Source organism: Mytilus trossulus, chromosome 3, assembly GCF_036588685.1.
Source record: "Mytilus trossulus isolate FHL-02 chromosome 3, PNRI_Mtr1.1.1.hap1, whole genome shotgun sequence".
Taxonomy (NCBI): domain Eukaryota; kingdom Metazoa; phylum Mollusca; class Bivalvia; order Mytilida; family Mytilidae; genus Mytilus; species Mytilus trossulus.
The window spans coordinates 48,332,721-48,355,672 of NC_086375.1; the positions used below are offsets into that span (position 1 = coordinate 48,332,721).

A 22,952-nucleotide genomic window follows, 5' to 3' on the forward strand; every position below is an offset into this window, starting at 1 on the left:
AGTTTAAGCAATAATCAGAAATCGTTTTTGAGATACAGCGCGACATTTAAAAAAAAAACTCCCCCTTTTTTACAAAATACTCATTAACTCAAAAATGAAACTTTGAATAATCACCAACAAGTATACAGATATTAAGATTACTATAACTAAGAAGTGTGTAAAGTTTTAAGCAATAATCAAGAATCGTTTTTGAGATACAGTGCCACATGTGAACAAAAAAACACACGGTTTTAGTTACAAAGTGCTGTAACTCAAAAAGTATAAATATTTTTTTTCACCAAAAAGTATACAGATCATTTGACTATCATAAGAAACAACTATATCAAGTTTCATGAAATTTGGATAAGTTGTTCTCAAGTTACGGTGCGACATATTTACGCCGGACAGACAGACGGACAGACGGAGAGACACCGAACATTCGTTTACCATAATACCTCCCGTCAAAATTTTGACTAGTGATGTACACTACTAGTTATAAGATTTAATGATATTATTCTTTTTTCTTTTTTTTAAACTTTATAAATCAACCACAACTGATACTAAAAGAAGAAAAGAAAATTATCATATTTTATACCAAGTGAGTGATTCACAATCATTGGAACATCTTGTTTGTCATATATTTGCAAGTGCCCAGGGGCAGATGCAGGAATTTTCGAAAGGGGGGGTGCTAACCCAGGGCAAAGGGGGGGTGCAAAACATATGTCCCGATACAAATGCATTGATCGGCAAAAATAAAGGGGGGGGGGGGTGCGCACCCCCGGAACCCCCCCTCTGGATCCGCCACTGAAGTGCTGTGTTTCTTATACATGTATATCATTGTGACAAATTGAATTGACCTTTTACAAATCCTTGGTTAATTTTAACAGAATTCACCATAAAAAAATATTAAACACAATTAAAGAAACATTTCTTGAAGAATAAGGGGGTTGATATCACAAATGCTGAGTCCAAAATGCGTTTGAAAGCACAACAAAATAAATACACACAGACTGGGACTATTATACCAGTGAAAATGAATTAGATATAAACCAGAAGTCCATTACTATAAACTAGTAATTTACTTTTGATATTACAGATTATTTGAACACTAAAAGCAGCGTTTTGTATAGTATGTCTTACTATACAAATACTTGTTAAAAGTTACCCCCCCCCCCCCCCCCCCAAAAAAAAAATATGAGAAAAAAGGAGGGTCCATCCCACCAGCTCCTGTGCCTTAAAAAAGTTCTGAACCAATATTACAAAATAATTCCCTAAAAAAAAAACACAAAAAAAAGGGGTATACATATAAATGATCCGTAAAAAATTTGCATGTTCGTTTGGCGTGACTTTTCGTATTACCCACTATATTTCAAGCGTCTTAAAGATATATTTTGTGCAGCAGTGCGCTTATTCGTATGACATTTGACTTTTAATTAGATGCGCATATATGATTAGTTGAAATTTTGACCAATGAAATATCGGCATACAGGTAACGTAGGTACAGCGGGGAAGGAAGAACGGAGATAGAAGGAAAGAAGGTCCTTGGCATTTGCGAGGGATCTCAATTATGTTCTACAAAGTCAGGTTAAAGATATATTCCGAAGAAGAAAAACATTCATATATCCTCTCCATCAAGACGTAGATTTATCCTTTGCCTTTGGTGAGTAACTAACATTATTTAGCATTTTGATGCTTCGTACTTTCTCAGGGGTCATTGATCTCTTCGAAGAAAGCAAACAAAGTTATTTATCGTCGTATACGTTGTAGCACTATAAGAATTATTAAGAGGAACGTAAATACTTAAACTGATAGTAAAAATTTTTTCTGTGTTTTCATTTTAAAACGTTAAACAAGAGTATCGTATAAATCATCAGTGTTGAGATCAAATCGAGGCTCAGCTTTTCCAAGATGGAGATTTTATGGTCCTAATAAATTATTATTTGGTCATGTTTTTTGTTAGTTTTGCCTGTTTTGTGACAAATTACTCAAGGAGTAAAACGAAATGATCATAACTTTCGTAATTGACTATACACTTTCTTTTTGAATCGCATTACTCAGCATTGTATGTATATTTGTGTACTTGGCAACAGGAAGTGGTTCTATAAATAGAATAAAATTTCTGGAAATTGAACTTTGTTGTCTATTTGGAAAATCCCATTTACTTAGAAAGCTGAATGGAGAGCTCAAAACTAATTTGGTGAATGAATCTATTACCGTTAAGGTACAACTTCATAGTCAAAGGTATTCTCAAAGATATTTAATTACAATTTTCATTCCAAAAACAAATTATTTTAACATCATTTCATACTGAAGTGCAATGTTTTTTATTTTCTGTATTGAAAAAGGGCAGAAAGATTTACCATATCCAAATAGAAATACATATTATTTAACATAAACATGAATAATTATACTTTCATGGTTGTCTAAATTTGTCATAAAATTTCAATTAAAATATAAACGTATCTAAGATTGAAGGGTCCAAGGATGTATTGTGGAACTGACAATATAAACAGTTCAGTGGAAATAAATTCCCTTCACCAAAATCTTTTCAGCAGGAAAAATCAATGTCATGTTTTCTTTGATCTTTTTTCAATGTGTCTTGATCAAAACACCAGTTGTTATATGAATTATTTTAATCAAAGTTATTATTGTTATTTCAGACTTAAAAAAATAAATTCAACATGGGACTGAAAAGAAAATTTGATGAACCTGCAGAAACTGGAGTTTTTCAGAGACAGTCGATACTAGATATTTCAATGTTCAAACTGCAATCAAGTCCTGTGAAAAGAGTTGAACCTTCACTTCTTAGATCTGTCCTCATTCTCAACACACTAAAACACATTGAAGTTGAACTTCAAAAAGATGGAGTGCAGTCCAGTTTACCAGACAGTGCTTCTTTTTCACTAGATGACAATTCTGACATTTCAATGGACATTTTACCAGATTTACATGCAACCCATGATCATATATTGCAAAATGACACAAATGTGCTAAATACATCGAAAGCAACCACTAGTCCACTACCACCAATAGAAACTTTTGTAGAATTGTCTAACGTTTCTTGTACAGAACCAAATGCATTGAAACCACATGATGAAAGAACAAGGTGTGATAAAAGTGACTTTTTCCAATCTCATCACTTTCATTCAGCATCACCAACTAGAGTGGAAGACATGTTAGCAGATTTAGATTTCTCACAGACAGATTTTGACATATTCTCAACTCTTGCGTCAAGCATGAAATTGACACCTCTTAGTGCTGAAGAAGTTATTCACTCGTTCCCGGTGCACTCAAATGTCATCTCAGAAAGTTATGCATCTTTGTTCAATGCCTCTGTAAACAATTCTACATGTAAGGGTGAAGTTCTTCCAGAAGAAATTGAAAATATAATGCAAATTCTTGTAGGGACATGACACAAAAACATTTGTAGACCATATCTGTAGTGTGTCATTGTTCACAGTGGTGCCGGTAGTGGTTGTGAATCACATCCATGCCATATTGTGCAATTCTCATATTAATTTAAAATCATTATGACATGTTATGTATAGACTGTTGAGATTTTATATTTTGTTGTTTTTGAAACATTATTAGAAGGCATCAGAGTACTGCCATATAAAGACACATCTTAATTGTGCCTAAAATTCAAACCAGTTTATAAAACATTCCAAACCCGTTTGTATTTTTTATGTACTACTGTTAGATTTATATATGTGCAAGTATGATGCATTAAGTTGTTCTTGCTGAGAAGTGTAAAATAATCTTCTTTTCATAATTGTGTACATGTGATTATAAATGAAAGAAGTAGTGCTTATTAAAGCCTTACTCAGTGCTCATGTCTTGCTGTTACATTAACAATCCAACAACATTTAAAGTTGAGATTGAAGTTTTAATCTAGACAAAATATCACAAAAATTGTTATATTTATAAGCTTAATTGTGCATATTTACATGGCACATGAAGTTTTGTTCAAACTAAGCTATTGCATACTTCAGTAAGTTAAATGTAGATGACACATGTTTATATGATGTTTTAAAGTACATTACAGTTAACTGTTTGTACATGTTGTGTCTTTGAAATGGAAGTTAGGTATATGCAATATCTATTTTGAAAGTGCTGGGATGACGAAAAGAGTTTGAGATTTGATAATGATAATTTGAATTTAACTTGTAAACATTAATATATGCTTAATGAACAAATGAATTGATTTGACATTTTTGAGTTAATTTGTAGAACCTTCAAAGAAGGCAGTATTAAGATAAAGGAAAACATTTCCAAAGACTGAAAAGTACAAGGGTCATGCAAAATTAATGGTACATGTATGCATAGTTTTATTCTACTTGTAATTCTGAACATAAAAGATATATTTGTAAATCTGGAATATTTAAAGATACAATTTGTAATCAAATTTTAATTGATTTATTCCTCTTTATAATGTGCAATATTTTCAAAACTGCTGAAATGGTCACATATTTTACTCAAAAAGAAAATCGCATTCAGCTTATAAACTCTAGTACAGTCAATGTAGTCCAATCTTATGCTTGCCTATACATTGCTTATATTTATGAATACATTTGCTTTGGTCTTGTTACCAGCTTGTTTTGATGACAGCCCTCAGACTTGTACAGTGAATGGGCATAAAATTTGTTTTACCGTTGTATGTATATCAAACTCTTATATTTCACTATTTTCTTTTTGCATAAAATAGAAAAGCACAACGCAAACAGATTGGTGATTTCTTTAATAGACTGACCCTTTATGGATTGTAACAGTTTATGTATAACATTTGTACTTAACTTAATTGTGATAAATTAAACTTTTAACAGTGTGAAATGAAAACTTGTAGGCAATAATTTGATTTTTCTTGTGTTATCTTTAAAGGGGTAATTGCATATACATTTAGGTTTTGAAAATTGTTTGTTTATAAATAGGTTGCAATTTTCTTCGTACTGTTGATTTTAATTATTATTTATAAATGCAGTTGTTGGTAATCATAAAAAGACTAAAAGTAAAACATAAACAGTATTTATGCAGATCTACATTTGTAAAATAAAATTCATGAACAAAATTAAGTCAAGAGCACAACCTGTGACTATGAAAGATAATTTCAGGCTGAAGATAAATAAAAAAAATTGTAAGACATAGATTCTCAAAATTCGTTTTATTTACTTTTACATGTAGTTTAAGAATTTTTAATATTTTGTTCGGCACTGGAATTTAATTATCATTCAAAGGAAATTTTCTGCATTTTAATATTATTGAAGATTTTTTTCATCTTTTGAACTTTACTTGTTAGAAAACTGACAACCAAAAATTTGTATACTCAGTAAAAAATAATAAATTCATTTGTACCCTAAGAAATGTTATCTGTGAAATATTTGATTGACAGTCTTTGTGAAGCTGCTTGAATCTAAGATTTTTTGTAGCACCAAATGAATGATCACTCTACTGATCAGGTAATCCATCCATATGTTTACTTACAATAATATACTTCTCAGTATGGTCACTAATTACTGTATTTTACTTAAGTTTTAATTTGAATTTTTAAATCAGGGTGTTTTATCTTGTGTTTTTTTTTTAACAAAACTTGTAATTTTACACGAATATTTTGTTGTGAAGTTGTACATTTCATTAGTATTCATTGAATATGTTTATAAATGGATCATTATTTATTTATTGAAGCCATGTTTTCATGCATTTTATCATGTTTGAGCCAAATCAAGAATATTTTATTCTTTTGATATATGCAATTATTTATTGTTCATTGACATTTGTATGATAAGTACTTTTATTTATTTTTGTACAGAAGGCATTTGTTAAGAATCAAAGATCTATGTATATCATAGAAAAAATATAATAGTGTTTCTTGTTGAAAAAATACAGATAAAGATGTTTATGATCTCAAAGTAGTAATAGATGTAGTGTTTAAGATGTAACCAGAGGGTATTGATCTGCAGCCAGGGTTTATTGTCAATGTCTCTTACCCAATAGTAATCCTAAAAAAAACTAGATGTAGATCACTGCAATGCCAGGAAGTCCAAGGTCTTTTTCTTAAATTTTGACAAGCCAATTTTGTGTATATCCATCATGTTGATACTTATATTTTGATAAGTGAGTTGTCATATTTAGAAAGTTTTGGATAATAAAGTGTTTAAAATGAACAGGGAAAAAATATGACCAGATTATGCATAACTCTGTCAAATAATGTTGAAACTGGGGAAAAAAGATTGTATTTTAAATAGATTGGAATAATTGTTCTGTTTTGACTGACATTTAATCATTCCTGAACAGAATTAGCTCCCTTTACAACTATGCCATGTTCTCCTGTTAAATACCTAAAAAAAAGAAATAATTTAGCACATTCATTCATTGTCAATTCATTTGAGGAAATGATACAATTTGTAAGTCTATCACTAAGCAATTCATATTTTTTTGTTTAATTCAAGTGGGAAAAACGTAATTATACAAAACACCAGATTTTCAAAATAATGTGAAAAAATGGCATTTCAATATGATTCAGCAGCTTCTTTGCTGTGTAGTTTTCTATTTAAACCAAAGAGTAAAACCTTTGTAGCAATGTTCTTTTTGAAGTTATTGATGGCAGTTGTTGGCAGCTTGTTGAAAGGAGTTTTGTGTGATAGAATACTGATGTGATATACATCTACAGCAATACTTTTGTATATATATATAAAGGAATAATTTAAAACATGTTTTGTTATTTGTAAATACTATATTATGAATTCTATTACTCTATATTATTATATTTATAGCATACTTAAATGATCTGATTTTGTAAATACATTTTCTGCCTTGTACATTTTGTTGATACTAGTCAGTTTTAGTTTGCAGAAGTAGGTAGCTATGTCTCTTCTTTTCGGGGGGATATTTCTTCTCCAAATCTCCAAAAGTTGCCTTTTTACCAAAGAGAACTAACTCAATTTAGTACCTCCAATTGAACAGAATGAGTTTGAGACTAAAATATTCAATTCATTAAACTGCATGGTACAAAGTTAAATTGTTAATTAATCTTATAAATATGCAAAACAACGTGTACTATATGATTTAAGAAAAACTAGTGAAATTGAATTGTATGAAACCTCTTGAACTATAAAAAATCACTGACTCCACCTTTTGTAAATTTGAAAATATTAACTGAAAGACATGCTCTGTTTATAGACATAACACAACAGATGGAAAATTAGAAAGTTTTTTATTTTGGTAGTCTTAATTTGCAATGTTATTGGTATCACTGGTACACTTCTTGCTAAACTGAAGAGAGAATTTTGAAGCCATTATTTTTTTATAAGAAATAATTAGTAAAGACAGATGCATACCATGACAAATCATATGATAGTGGTATTGTTACCATGTCCCACCTAGGATAGTACAGGGCATTCTGTTTCAGGATGTGCATTGCTTATTTTGTCGACTGTATCAGGTTAATAATGACTCATTTCAAGGTAGTTTTAATACAATATTGAAGTAACATCCAATTGAAACTTGGCACACCTATGTTCATTATGATGTGAACTTTTAGAATATATGCAAATTAATGGTTAAACTCAATTTTTCAGTTTACTAAACATGGAAATGTGATAGTGGAAGGGGTATATTTGATAAATTTTAAATTCCACAAAAATTATCAGTGTCATTGACAAGAGAACCAAATGATTTATCAAGTTGTCAGCTTTAATGCATTAGCATGGTTGTATTAAGCCACCTCATTGTTCTGTTTAGATATATAATTTGATCAATGTGTTGAACACATTTTTCAACTACTCTTTTTAGTTAAAAAAATGATTAAACAAACATTCATACTAATAGGTCAGAAAAATAGAACCAATTCCAATTCTTAGACTCATAGCTCTACTTTCTGATTCATAAGCTTGGTTTTAAAATTCATATATGTATGATACTGAATTTGATTTCAATCTTACAATTACATAAAACATGTATGTCAATATTTAAATTTGTTTTTATTTGTTGAAAAATCATTTGAGAGAGAAGGGACACTGCTCTGTTAAAAAAATGTTTCAGTATTTTTTTCTACATATACCAGTATGTACTAATAATAACATTTTAACTGCAAGTTATAAGTAAATTTTAATTGGTTGTAAATTGTTTTTGTATTGAATTTTACTGAGAAAGGATCAACTTTTTAAATTTTTTATTGGGAAAATAAATTTCATGGGGTATAAACAGATGATAATTGAATTATGATGGCTTGTTTTGTAAGTAAGTCAATCGTGTCTCTTTTTACATTTCATACCACATTCATGTCATTACTGTATTATAGAGAAATATTTTTGCAAACAAATTGATAGATTATATATGTTAATAAATATTTTATACCTTGACATGTTTTATTGTTGAGCCAGCTAATATAAGTTGCAGTTTGAGGCATTTAATACTCAATTTGTTTATTTACCCAAAAAAATCTGAAGTGACATTTGAATTATTTCAAAATAACACTATGTGTCACTCTTGAGATAATTTCTGATATGTTGACAGAAAAATGTATTGAAAAAAAAACAACCTCCAAGGCTAATTTTAAAAAAGGGAAGCTCATTCACACTCTTTTAAAAAATAAGGAGTTTTACCTGACCTGTGGATCCTGTTACTCTGTGGTTGCTTAGACAATTCAAAGTTTATATCAAGTAGGAATGATAACCAATGAGTCAGCCACCAGAGAATAAAACATATAGACATAGCATTAAATGTCACTGTATGGCATTCAAAAATAAATAATACTCATACAGTATAATCAAAAGCTCGCAGGTCAAAATGTAAAACTGTTCAAACAAAAACAAAGGTTTTAACAAAATAAACTACCAAGAACCAAGACTTAATAACATGTTACTGAATAGGGATTGATGCATTCAAAATGCAACTTGGTTAATAAAAAAAATGTGTGATAATGTTGCCAATAAGACAACTCTTCACAAGAGACCAAGTAACAAGTTAACTGCTATAAGTCGCAGTTTAACCTTCAATAATAAGCAAAGCCCATGTTTGCAAATTTCCATTGTTCACTCATATGGGACCGTAGTTTGTAACAACACAACTTTATTTAGGACAAACTTTGTGCATTGGAAACAACATTCTGGTGTTGTTAGTACCATATTTATCTTGATTTCTACTCTCACACAGTACATGTCATGTTTCTTCACATGAGAATGTCATTGTTCTATACTGCTTATGTATTGATCAAATATTTAGCATGAGCGTAGAATTTTCATTATTTTAATGAAACAGCAAGGATATAGTTATCAAATATCAAAGAATTCTCATAAACATGCTACCTGAAAAGCAAAACTTAGACCTGCTGTTTCCATTGGCGATGAAAAAAAAATTAGTTTATTATAAGTTCAATTTAAGGGGAACCACTAGTGGTAGGTCAATTATACTTGTTATGCATATATGTATTGGCATTGGCATTGTCACATCTCATCTCCATGGAGTTTATGTTGCTCTGCCTGTCTATTATGATATTGACAGAATGCTGCAAAGTTTATGATATTAAGATTAACCACTATAAATGTGAAGTTAATTTGGTATGCACTTGTCTTATAATTTGCAAGTCAACATTCCAAAGAAGATTACATGGCTCAAACTATATTATATTAAAGTAGCATGGTAACTTTTTTTTAGAAACGACTTGGCGTATATAAAACTTCCTACATTCTGTCTACAAATGTGTCCAAGTAAAACTTAAAAAGACCTCAATATCTGTGTCAAACCTTCTTGATCATAAGATTTCTTAAATGCTCAAAAGACGATATCTGGGGGAAATATTGAAAAATCATTTTTGTTCATTTTTTCCCCATTTTACTGTTAAATTGACTCAGCAGTAAGTTACAGGAAATGGTTAATTTTTTTAAGACACTTCTTCTTTTCAAAACTTCATGGAATTTAAAGAAAATTGGACCATCTTGAAAGACTTTGGTGGTCAAAATATCCTGTCCAGACTAAAAATTTGAATGAATTTTTCTCTTCTATTTTCTGAAAAATAGATCAAATCTTTTAGCAGTTAACATTTGGTTAACATTTTGGGTTAACGAAGTTTTTTTTTCAAAATAGTGTGGACACAAATAAGTTTGGATTGTAATTGATTTATTTGAGCACAATAAAAATAAGATGTGGTTTGATAGCCAATAAACCGACTCTCCAATAATCTACAAAAAAACGCTTTATCACTCACAGTAGACTCTCAAACTAAATATCAGCTCAATATGAGATGGTGTTTAGAAAACAAGTCCGTAAAAAAGTTGCGTAACAACAGACGAAAACTGGTCGTCAAGATATAGTCTGCATAGTTAATAGTGATTGAATTGGTGATAAAATTAACTATCCCTCTCTCCATTATGATAAATTAAATTTGAGAATCTGAAAAATAAATAAGCCATAAGATATCCAGATAGTATCGTGCACATGATTTTTTTCAAACAAGTGCCTGTGTTGAGTTGTCTTTCTTCTGATGAAATGAACACTTCAGTCTAAATAAAAAATAAATATCTAAAAGGTGAAGGTCAGAGATGTCAGGATGCGGGGAATGAAAATGGCGGAGCTACATTTCGAGGCTCCACTTGCAAAATTTGAGAATGAGGAACTTGCAGAGTATAGTGATTTTCAAGGTGTAAGTGAAACAAGTAGCCTTTTAAACACGGACATGTCAACTGCTCATGAAGAAAGTGAACATTCTGAAAACTTCGCGGAAACTGTGTCTGAATCATTGGAAGATTTGGTGAATACATTTGATGAAAAAATCACAAAATGTTTCTGCAATTTCGAGGACAAAGTAGATCATATAGCTCCAGTCCAAGTTAGAACACAAGAAGAGGTAGTTAAAGATTGCCAGTAAGTATTTGCCACTAACAAATCAAGATTTATGATCAAAATACAAAAAGACACCATCAGACACCAGTTTGGATGCTGATAAACAGCAACTCTTATAATCATTGACATGGTCATAAAATATAATAGGAACTATAAGAATTATTATTTCACAGCTTCAGGTCTGGACAATAGCCCTGAGCTGCCTAAATAACGCATAGGACATTTTAGTCCAAATAATTATCAAAGAAAAAAAATATAATAGCCTTTCAAGACCACGTACAGTGCCTGTGTTCAAGACGTCATAATTATTTGGACTAAGAATTTAGAATGTTCATATGAGATGTTCATTTTCAACTTGCTAAAAGGAATGATTTATGAATTTTAAAGTCAAAACTTTCTAGATTTATGTAGACAATATAGACAATATTTTATTCGCACAAACACATTTACATTAAATGGTTATGGCATACAAATTGTATGTACTGATAGATTCATTTATTATTCTGAGCTCCCTCAAGGGTACACTTAAATCTGTAGAAGAGATACATGTGTCACTTACGTATTTTCAACAACATTTACAAGGAAAAATTATCTCCGTCCCCATGCCAACACACAGGTAGTGATGGGACATCAGGAAGTCTTTAATTGGTGGAAGAGGCCAAAGTATCCGGACACAGTGACTCTGCAGGAACAGACGAACTGAAGAGATATCAGTCGTTCTGACTCGATTGAACTTCAGTTGGCCCCCAAAGTACCCATTTTAGTTAAAACACCAGTCTGGGTTCCAGAGACCACGAACCCACACTTTATTACTCCCTGTAAAATGTTATTTGGTTTGTTTGTTAAATACATATACTGATATTTCTGGTATTAAGGTTTTTGCTCCTTATGGTGCCTGTATAAAGCGGCCAGGGATTACATTTTCATTGAACTGGTTCGCATTTTTATTTAGGGGCCAGCTGAGGGCCTCCTCTGGGTGCTGGATTTTCTCACTCTGTTGAAGATCCATGGATGACCTTCCACTGTTATCTGCTCTTTTGTCGGGTTGTTGCCTCTTTGAGATATTCCATGGATCCATACTCAATTTTATTTGATTGATTAATATATAAGAAATTAAATATACATGTATAAATATTAAAATTTGCTAAAAAAAAATTTAAAAAATATGGAAATAGATTAAGTTTAATTGCTTGTTTAATTGGCTTCTTTGTTACATTTGTTAAATTTAGAATTTGTTTAAGTTAGTTACAGTTGATTGTTATTTAGAATAAGAAAATTGGAATGATGATTATATATATATGGATGCATTTGATCTCACTATTTGCTGTATCAGTCATCTTTAGTGGTTTTATAAACAAAATAACAATTTTTAAAAGTAAACTACTTTATTGTTCAAAGTTGAAGGCAATACAGTGGACTATTCATATTATGACATTTTGTGTTGGCTACTAGCGCAATTTAACTCAGATGGTGGATCTACTTGTCTCATTGGCTATTATATAACAGGCTCTTTTAAATGATATATTTTACTACTATAACAAAACAAAATAAGAATCAGGCTGACCTTTTTTTTTTAGTTAGTATCTTTTTGTTAAAAAATGTTCTTAATTGTACTTGTAAATTGTGCATATATACAAGTCAGTATTTAGTATACATTTTGAAGTTATCCATATTTTTTTATGGTCTATGCAAACATGGCTATCTAAAGTAAAAATACTGCCTACCTTCAGTTTTGTTTGCCTGGTTTGATGCAATGGTATTCATATAAAATTCCTCTCTAAGACAGAATTTACAGAGTTCCAGAAAAAAATTCAGATGTCAGTTATTTGTAACTCTATAATGAGGTGTTATCTAGGAAATTTGTTATGATTGACACTCCTTATAAGCTAGATGGGGAGTACTGGTATGTCAAAGACTTTAAAAGACATCAACCTGACTAGAAAGCAAATAACAGTGACAAATGTGTCTTCAACTGGCTTCAGCTGGTCACTGAACAATAATGTACATATATACTGGTTCAGTGAAATGGACCCATTTATACTAAAATTCAAAACATACAAATGAACCAAAACTAAAAAAATGCAGTTACTTTGTTCTGGCAGAACTTTTCAACAAGTTATTTTGTTCTGATGGAACTTTGCCACTATTTGTTTTATTCCGAGTGCAGTCAAAAAGTTCTGGTTGAACAGAACAACTAGTTAGCAAAATTTAAGTTGTATTTCATAGCTTACATAAAAGAGAATAAGTTACAATTTCATGCAAATTAGTATTCATAGTACCCACAAGAGAGGGAGGAATACTTTTGACTTTTGTAATCAGTATCTTGGTTCCCCTTTGAAAGGTTCAAATATAATATGTTGTGCTTTTACTTTGCATCAATTTTCCAAATAGGACTTTGTGACTGGTTAATAAGTTCCGTTGGAACTTTTGGGCTAGTTTATTAGTTCCAGTTTTGACTAATTTGGAAAAAAGGAACTTTCTAACTAGTTGATATGTTCTGTTGGAACTTTTCAGCTAGTCACTTTGTTGCGGTGAAACTTTTATACCAGAGAAAGAACAAAGTAACTTTGTAGTTAATAAGTTCCTCCAGAACTTTTCAGCTAGTCAGTTCTTTCTGCCCAAAAATTTCCAATGTCGGAACAAAAGACCATTTACATAAACATATGATCATTTCATAATTTTGCAGCTTTAAGGCCATAGTTATTATATTTTTAGTTTTACGAAATTTTTTGACAAAACCAATGGGTAGGAGGACGAAAAAAAAAACAAAAAAAAAACTGCTGCTGCTGATTTTTTTTTTAATACCAACCGTCAATATCAAAAAAAAAATTATTATTTCACCAGGAGATTTTCTACTAGTGTAACAACTATTTTATTTTTCTTGACAAGGTTTGAATTGAAAATCAATGTGCAACAACTTACTAAATCACCAAGAGCATAAATTTAGATTCTTTCATGCAGTGATGAACTAAAATTTTTTTTTTTTGCATGAAAAACACTGGGTCGGAGGAGAAAAAAAAAATAAAAATCAACATTTTTAATTTTAATTTTTTTCCTATTTGGCAAAAATTAGGGTAGGAGGGTTCGTAAAACTAAAAAATAAAAAAACTACGGCCTAAACTGCAGTGTAAAAATCATTACTTGAAAAGACAATAAAAAGTCAAGCAGATGCAATAATTAAGTTTTTATTAAAACAACAGTAAAAAAAAAAATAGTCTTTAAATTAATGGTAATTTTGGAACCGAAAAATATTGGATCAGACATTGGTACCAGTGAATAGCTAATATCTGTAACAGAATCACCTACTAGATAGTTTTTCAAATTATCCAATTGGTCAAGCATATTCTGCATTTTGCATGTTAGGTAACACCATTGACATTTTGATTTGATTTATATTTTTATTTTATTTTTGTCGCGGTCACTCACAGAGTCATCATACAATTACTCTTTTCAGATTTACTGTTGTCATGGTTGTTTTATAATAGAAATGTAATTAGAAAAATACTTGTAACAAATTGATTAAATAAAATATTAAAGGTCTTGTAGGATTTCAGTTGGTGTGGTCTGTTGTACATGTACATGAACCAACCAATATTTCGGTTATTATTCCTTTTTTTTTTTGGGGGGGGGGGGGGGGGGGGGGTAGAGATTGTATTGATCTTATTATGAATATGTTTGAAATATGATCAATATTTGCTTTCAAGGCAAAGAGGCAAATCTCTGCTATTCTTGTACTATATGAAATTTATAAAAAAAAATCAAATACTCAATGAGCAATAAATATTGATGGTAAATTTAATGGTTTAACAGGCAAATGTATCATGCATAATTAACATCAGTATTCCTCAATGTAAGGTCAGTTTTAAAATGATGAAAGTTTATAGATTTTATTTACTTAATCCTATCATGCTTATTAAATATGAACCCAATTATCCTGATTATGTATTTATAACATATTTGTAGTGGTTTGCATACTAGAACTGAAGAGTATTGATCGATAAGTGAGTCATTTGGTCATGAATTCCAGTAAATTTTTATTGACTGAATTTGATGCCAAGAGTATAGGATTGATTAAAACACTTTGTCTAGTAAAAGTATTGTTCAGACTGCTCCCATAGTGAAACTCAAACACAATGCACCAAAATAGAAATGTACTAGTTCTTTTGTATTTGCAAACTTATTTCAGTCATGGAATATATGTTGATAAGATTATTTTTTGTTCATTACCAAAATTGAATTGTCTTAACATAAATGGTTTTACACATGTATATGTTCTTTTATGGCTATAGCTATAGATACATTTATTAGATCATAGGTGTATCTGTTATGTGCATTGTGCATAGATGTTTTATTATCATCAATTTGTATTGAGAATATGTACAGAAGTGTTTTACCCCAACCTAAGCTGTGATGAAAACAAGTGTATTGATTTTCTGTTTATCTTATTGAAAATTTATGGAAAACCACTATCATGACTGTAGTAAATATATTATTAATTGACAGATTTTCTAAGACCTTTCAATATCTTAATATGGTATCTAAAAACATTTAAAAAGTAAAACAACAGTAAAATATCTTTATTGATTTTGTATGGTAATTAAAATATTTTTAATCATAGTGTATAGTAAACACAAGGTGATTCAGACTTTGGCCAGTGTAAGTCAATTAATGAGAAACAGAGTATTTGCTTTCTTTTGAAGGTCGAAATGAATCACACACACTCTCCAACATTTGTCATGGTTCATCACAGAAAAAAAATATTAATTTATTGGTGAAGCTAATAGAATAATGAAAGCTTTAATTCAATTGTTGAAAAATGTTTATAAATTTATACCTTTTTGTTATACTCTAGGGCCTAAAATAAAATATTGTTTGTTTCCCCAATCCCGACCGACCCTGTATAAATGGTACTACGTATATATATATATATTTCATATGAATATGAATGGAAACCTGCATTCGTGCCAATGCTCGAGCCTATCTCTGGATAAAAGTGGCGGACCACATATACTCATAAAATTTTATTGTCAAAACTAAGTCTAAAATTATTTTATTCATTTCAGATTTTCAGGCTAACAGCATTGTCCAATATATACCATAATACTATTCAGGCTTTTTGGAAAAAATAAAATTATTTCCCAACCTACCTACCCACACCTTGCTTGGCAGGGTAGGATTGGGGAAACAAACAATATTTTAATTTAGGCCTATAATGTACCTTTATTTTATGACCAAAATGTTAAAACTGATCATTGATTATTTATTTTTATGCCCAACCTTTGATAGTAGAGGGGCATTATGTTTTCTGGTCTGTGCGTCCGTCCGTTCGTCCGTCTGTCCCGCTTCAGGTTAAAGTTTTTGGTCAAGGTAGTTTTTGATGAAGTTGAAGTCCAATCAACTTGAAACTTAGTATACATGTGCCCTATGATATGATCTTTCTAATTTAAATGCCAATTTGGAGAATTTATTCCAATTTCACGGTCCACTAAACATAGAAAATGATAGTGCAAGTGGGGCATCCGTGTACTGTGGACACATTCTTGTTTATTCACAACTTTTATAAACACTAGACCTGTACTACTGGACATTGTACAGACATGTCTTTTGTTTTTAGACAGTCAATGATGGAATTTTTAACGACCTTGACTGGCTTTTCAACCCTTTTAGACTGTATTTTGTCCTCTAGATACTTTTTGGTTATTTTTGTGGCTTGGTTGCTGTCTCATTGACATGTACCCCACATCTTCTTATATTCCACTGAACATTAATCATATAGATTTATTTGAATGTTGGATGTAAGATTTTAAAAGGAAAAAGTGTTATAACTACGATCAGATATAAAATATAGAATATGAAAGATAGGTTTTGTGACATTTATCTCTAACTGTCAAAAAAAATTGAGAGAACAAACAAATGCTACTCTTGACAATCTAAATGACTTGAAAATTGCAATTTTGTATCATTTTCTACACTTAATTAGCAAACACTTTTCACAGTATTTTCATCAAAGCTATAATATTTCATTTTATCATTCACCAATCTGGTTTATGTACTTTTTATGCTCAATATAATCAGTACTGAAGCAGTAATATATCACATTAATCTATCTAGAAATATGACCATCAACAAGTTCCATTAATTTTATTGCAGAATGTGGTGGACACTTACAGGGAATTATGGGAACATTTTACCAATAGATTGGTCAAAATCTTACGTCAAACAGATGAAAGAGAAGGTTTTACATTTAGAAGAAGGAAAAGTGAGTTACAATTTGTACTGTTTTCTTTCAGTCCTCTTTCTATTATTTTACTTAAGTACATTTATGTGACCTTCAATTAATCAAAAACAATTGTGACTTACATGTAGATAGAGGGTTGTCTCATTGGCACTCACACCACATTTTAAATCTATTGATAGACAACTTTCAGCATAGAACAAGGATACACTTTATTACCTGAATAGAATGGATAAGAAACTGTAACTTTCACTCAATGTTAATAAATTTAAGAAGATGTGGTATGATTGCCATTGAGACAACTATCCATAAGAGACCAAATTACATTGATGCTAGCAACTGTAAGCCTTAAACAATTAGCAATTTGCCAAAATCATATCATTGTCAGATAACTACATTATAATACATGTCAGTCTTCACGCTGAACGGCAGCCCAGGCAGCTCAGGCTTCTAAAATTGCTCCCAGACCTGTAAAAATTTCAAAAATTGAGCTACGGGCCTGTAGATTTAGCAGTTCATCATGAGACTGACATGTGCAGTATTTTCACTTTTTACTTCAAACTTTTGGTTACATGTACATGCATATGTATGTATGGAAAAATGAAGAATATTTTCGTAGAATTGGATAACAACAGGCTCAATGGACTTAACTGAAAAAGACAATACTTTTCTTGTTTGCAGGCTAGTGAACCAATGAATTTAGATTTGTCAGATGATGATGAAATAGCCCAGGCATTAGATATGCATAGTCTCATAGTATCTAGTCTACAGCATCCAGAAACAGAAGATTATGTAGCCACTGCTGAAGAGGTTATAAGTGAAATAGAATCTATGATGCAGGTAATCAGTCTTGAAAATGATTCCTTTAATTAATTTATCACATAGTACAGAAAAAGTGAAAAGGGAGAACTATATACCAGCCAACTTTTATGAGTTAGACGTGAACTATTGTCACTATTGCACAACCGTGATTATGGAAAAAAGCTAAAAATCACGATTTGTGAAATTCTATAAGAAAAAAATTATTGTCCTCTAGATTGAACTTTTCCCAAGACAGTCAATCCTGATCAGCCACTTGAAGTCTGTGTAAGTGTTTATAATGATCATGTTGATTAGTCTAACAAAATTGTTGTTTCTTGAATGCAAACATATTCATCTGCAATGATCACAAATTTTAAAAGTCATAAAAACTAACAGTCCCTTCTTTCCCATTAATAAAGAAATGAATTATACAAAAACAATCATGTGTTTGATCATTTATTTTAGGATGGACCTTTAAATGGAGATGAAACAGTAGATCCCACCACATTGAATGTAGTCCCAGTAGAGCCAGACAGGGATCCAGTCCCTATTCTTCCCTGTTATACAGAATCAGGTATTAAAGTATTCTTTAGGACAATTTCCTTTATGTCATAGACATAACATTGATTAAAATTAAACCTTTTGCCAAATATATTTATGCTTCTGATAGCTTTTTATGAGTCCCAGTTTACCATGATTGCAGTACCTCTTTATATATCCCGCTGAAAAACAATGCAAACACAAGTTATCTTTCTGTGTTTAATGCCTGGATGAAAGTGTTAACAAGGCGCTAGCCAAAAAAAGTAGTTTTAAGTAAAGGACAAACACTGTTATTGCTCTGCTTTGCAGTTCCCTTATCATATTATTCCTTTTATATTGTAGAATTAAAAGAAATGTCTTGTTCAGCTTTAAATGAAGTTTTAGCAGAATATGAAATTGTGATCAAAGAACTTTCAGAAATACTGATTCGTGAATTAGCCTTAAGAGATGAACTAGAATATGATAAAGAATTGAAAAATCAGTTTATTTCTCTGCTGCTGACAATCCAGAAAAAACGTAGAGATAATAACGTGGATAAAAAGAAGAAAAAAACAAAAAACAGCAGTATGAACAATCACCCTGATAATCCTGTCAGTACAGTAAGTATCTATTAAGTTTGATGTTTTATTGAAAATTTACATTTTGCTGCTGCACAGTGTTCTCCCCAGATATTTCATAAAGCATTTTTGTGAACAGGTAAATGCCATCTTGATTATAAAAATGGTAGCATCAAATCCTTAACACATTAATGCTTATAGGCCCTGGGGAGAACTCTGTTAGCATATATAGTGTAACCTGTCTAATCTGACACCTGAGTTTTCCAACATCCTAATTTAACTCACACATTTTCATGGTCCAAAATAAGCCTATCCTTGCAGAAAAAACCAAAGTATTTGGACACCTTGCATAATCAATCATTATTTTGTCAATTTACAGTAGATGTGGCAATATTTTAGTGTTTATTTCAATTTTTGATAACTTTTGCTGAAATTTTCATACTCTTCTTGCAACTTCTACTATTCAATGCTCTCCTATATTTATTTGTAGACAATTTTAACACACATACTACATGTTCTTAGTGTGCATATTGTCCAGGATGAATTTTGTTGATCAGGTGCTTGACATATATACACAACATTAGTTCATTATTATCTCCCCTTTAACGAAAACTAGTGAAGGTGATGTTCGAATAAAACTTTATATTTCAAAAGGTAGAAGACAGGATATTTCATACCTTGTATATAGATGCTTTATATATTTAGAGCTTTCTGTCATACATGTTTGTCCATTATCCTTGACCTCATTTTCATGCTTCAGTAGCTGCCCAAAAAAACATTTAAAACCATGCAAAATTTACAATAATTATATATTAAAGCAAAAAGGTGCATTTTCATTTAGTCTTCATCTGAGTTGATCATCAGAATAATTTTCTAGCATCATACATGCAATTAATTACAATCCTCCAATTTAAACTTTTTACAGTTCAACATACAACAAAACACAGATAAATGGACAAAAAAAATCTAGTAAATATTGCATTCATCAACACATCAGTATTCTATTTAAAATTATTTCACTAAAGTTATTTTTATCTTTGGTTCAATAATTGAGCATTCTTTGTTATTATAGTTCTTGACAACAGTAATACCATACCATTCATTTGGAGGACCACCAACATCAGAACAGTTACAGATTTATATTAAGAGTAAGTTAACAGAATTTAATTGAATGCACTTTATCATGAACAGTAGTGGGATCTTAAGTCCTTGAGACAGCAACCCTAACATATACAGAGATCAACACACAGTCTTCAAAAACTGATGTTTGTCTGTATAAAATGAGTGTCAGATTGTTAATTGCCAAGTTGGAAAATATTGTTAGTAGATAAATACAGACATTCAAATAATGAGCATCAACACGAAATTTTCAAAATTACAAAAAGTATATCGGTGTCATTCCCAGAAAGAAAAAAAAGATACCACTTTTATCATATATGTGATCAATAGACCAGACAAGAGCTAGTGCATCATTGTTTACTTTTTCAGTTATTTGGACACTAAACTAGGATTGAACCACACAAAAAATATTTTCATAAAATTCTTTAGATGCACTAGGAACATGGCAGCTCAGTTCAAAGCAGTTAAAATTATTTGATTTTTTAAAAGCATTTTTCTTATTGGCTTGATTTGAAAATAAATGGCATTGTAATTACCAAACATTTAATTTCAGTTCTGAAAGCTATAAATGCAGACAGTCCTACAGTACCTACATTGTTAACAGATTATATACTTAAAGGTAAGGCTAGTGGCAAAAGAATGTATTATTATAGATTGAAAGACAACAACAATCAAAACCAAGGAGTAAACAAAGACTCATAAAACCAAATTAGAGAATAAGTGTATCCTCATGTATTAAAAGATAAGTTACACCAATGACACAAATGGAAGTTTTCAACGTCCTTGACTGGCTATACAGCCCTTGTATGGTCGGTCATCAATAACAGTTTTTCCTCCATAAACCCATATTAGTAATAAGAAAATAATATGAACACTTAGGATTGAAAATAGAAAGATTTTACACTTTTGAGTCAAATTTAGATGTAAATCCTGATGCAGTCTATTTTGATGACATATCTGAGCAATATTTATTACACTAACACAACACAGTCAGATCAGTTAAAGGGGCAATAGCTGTCAAATTCATGGTCACTGATTTGACTCAAATTCTCATATTTGATTTATAACAATGTAAAACATTTATCCAAACTACCAAAAGTCTAAAATAAACAGTATACAGAGCATGGTGTAGATAATATGTAGGTTCGTTTCGTGTGTATGTTAGCCCAGACGCCATCTAATTAACTATTGATTTGACCTCAGATGACCATATAAGAGATGTAAACATAAATAATGATATGAATAGATTAAACCAACAGGTGCAATAGGATTTTTATAGGTCTGTTTGATTTTATCTTATAGATTAAAAATGTATGTTTATCATTGTTTTTAACCGTATAAGAATGATTTTATATAGATTGAATCAGTAATCAAATGATTTACCGTAGATTCACTTTCAGTGTTGACATTCTTTTTCTTTAAATAACCTGTACACGTATAATTCATGCGTTGTCAATCTCTAGTTAGGGGTTAAATTGAAGTTCACATGAATATGGATTTAATGAGGTCGACTAATTCACTTGCAAGTGAATGAGTATTTATCAATGTTTCTTCACTTAATTTGCCAAAATTGAACCATTTTTGCTGCTAAAAGCAAATTATTATTTCACTTTTTCACTTACATTATTGATTAAACCAAAAAAATCTTACTTTTTTATATATCTCGTAGCTAGTTACCCTTTAACATAATTACAAAAAAAAGCATCTCAGTTATCTTATTTAACAAAAACTTCTGGAAAGTATATGTAATACATGTAATGTAGACTTTTAAACTTGTGATTTATTTTTATGCCCCACCTACGATAGTTATGTTTTCTGGTCTGTGCGTCCGTTCGTCTGTTCGTCTGCCGTTCGTTCGTCCTTCTGTCCCGCCTCAGGTTAAAGTTTTTGGTCAAGGTAGTTTTCGATGAAGTTGAAGTCCAATCGACTTCAAACTTAGTACACATGTTGCCTATGATATGATCATTCTAATTTTTATGCCAAATTAGAGATGTTACCCCAATTTCACGGTCCACTGAACATAGAAAATGATAATGCGAGTGGGGCATTTGTGTACTAGGGACACATTCTTGTTATTTTCAATGTTTGTTGAATGAATCATATAATTTATCCTTTAACATGAAATTATATTGTTATATTCTTTTTCAGTTTTGTGTCCCACATAGAACAAATGGTTACCAAAGATATTACAGTTCCATAGCACATGCAAAATGTTTTTTATTATTTAGTTGTGTGAATGTTTGTTAGCAGTATTTTATTTGTATATTTTGAAGGCAGCGCTTGAATAATTTATGAGATACATCTCATCTTAGTTCATAATCCATGACCAATCAAAAAAGTGTTTTTTTTATCTTTTAAACCATACTAAGATATGGTCGACTAATTCACTTGCAAACTATTGATTTGACCTCAGATGACCATACAAGAGATGTAAACATAAATAATGATATGAATAGATTAAACCAACAGGTGCAATAGGATTTTTATAGGTCTGTTTGATTTTATCTTATAGATTAAAAATGTATGTTTATCATTGTTTTTAACCGTATAAGAATGATTTTATATAGATTGAATCAGTAATCAAATGATTTACCGTAGATTCACTTTCAGTGTTGACATTCTTTTTCTTTAAATAACCTGTACACGTATAATTCATGCGTTGTCAATCTCTAGTTAGGGGTTAAATTGAAGTTCACATGAATATGGATTTAATGAGGTCGACTAATTCACTTGCAAGTGAATGAGTATTTATCAATGTTTCTTCACTTAATTTGCCAAAATTGAACCATTTTTGCTGCTAAAAGCAAATTATTATTTCACTTTTTCACTTACATTATTGATTAAACCAAAAAAATCTTACTTTTTTATATATCTCGTAGCTAGTTACC

The 22,952-nt window shown here is 30.7% G+C and overlaps 2 protein-coding genes across 2 annotated transcripts; both read left to right on the forward strand.

The window, feature by feature from the left end:
• Positions 1–1,436: 1,436 nt before the first annotated feature.
• LOC134711697 (uncharacterized) lies at positions 1,437–8,333 on the forward strand. The gene is made up of 2 exons (XM_063572475.1): positions 1,437–1,639; positions 2,640–8,333. The coding sequence occupies exon 2, from the start codon at positions 2,661–2,663 to the stop codon at positions 3,390–3,392; it is 732 nt and encodes a 243-aa protein (XP_063428545.1). The 5' UTR covers positions 1,437–1,639; positions 2,640–2,660; the 3' UTR covers positions 3,393–8,333.
• A 2,138-nt stretch (positions 8,334–10,471) lies between these two features.
• LOC134711698 (fasciculation and elongation protein zeta-2-like) lies at positions 10,472–22,434 on the forward strand. The gene is made up of 8 exons (XM_063572476.1): positions 10,472–10,833; positions 16,963–17,071; positions 17,729–17,887; positions 18,314–18,422; positions 18,731–18,987; positions 20,018–20,093; positions 20,618–20,683; positions 22,213–22,434. Exons 1-8 carry the CDS (start codon positions 10,520–10,522, stop codon positions 22,227–22,229), a joined length of 1,107 nt encoding a protein of 368 aa, XP_063428546.1. The 5' UTR covers positions 10,472–10,519; the 3' UTR covers positions 22,230–22,434.
• Positions 22,435–22,952: the final 518 nt, after the last annotated feature.

Coding starts and splice junctions, on each gene's coding strand:
- LOC134711697 (XM_063572475.1), top strand. CDS start 2,661: ATGGGACTGAAAAGAAAATTTGATGAACCTGCAGAAACTGGAGTTTTT.
- LOC134711698 (XM_063572476.1), top strand. CDS start 10,520: ATGCGGGGAATGAAAATGGCGGAGCTACATTTCGAGGCTCCACTTGCA. Junction 17,888..18,313: donor AAATAGAATCTATGATGCAG/GTAATCAGTCTT, acceptor CATTTATTTTAG/GATGGACCTTTAAATGGAGA. Junction 18,423..18,730: donor TCCCTGTTATACAGAATCAG/GTATTAAAGTAT, acceptor TTTATATTGTAG/AATTAAAAGAAATGTCTTGT.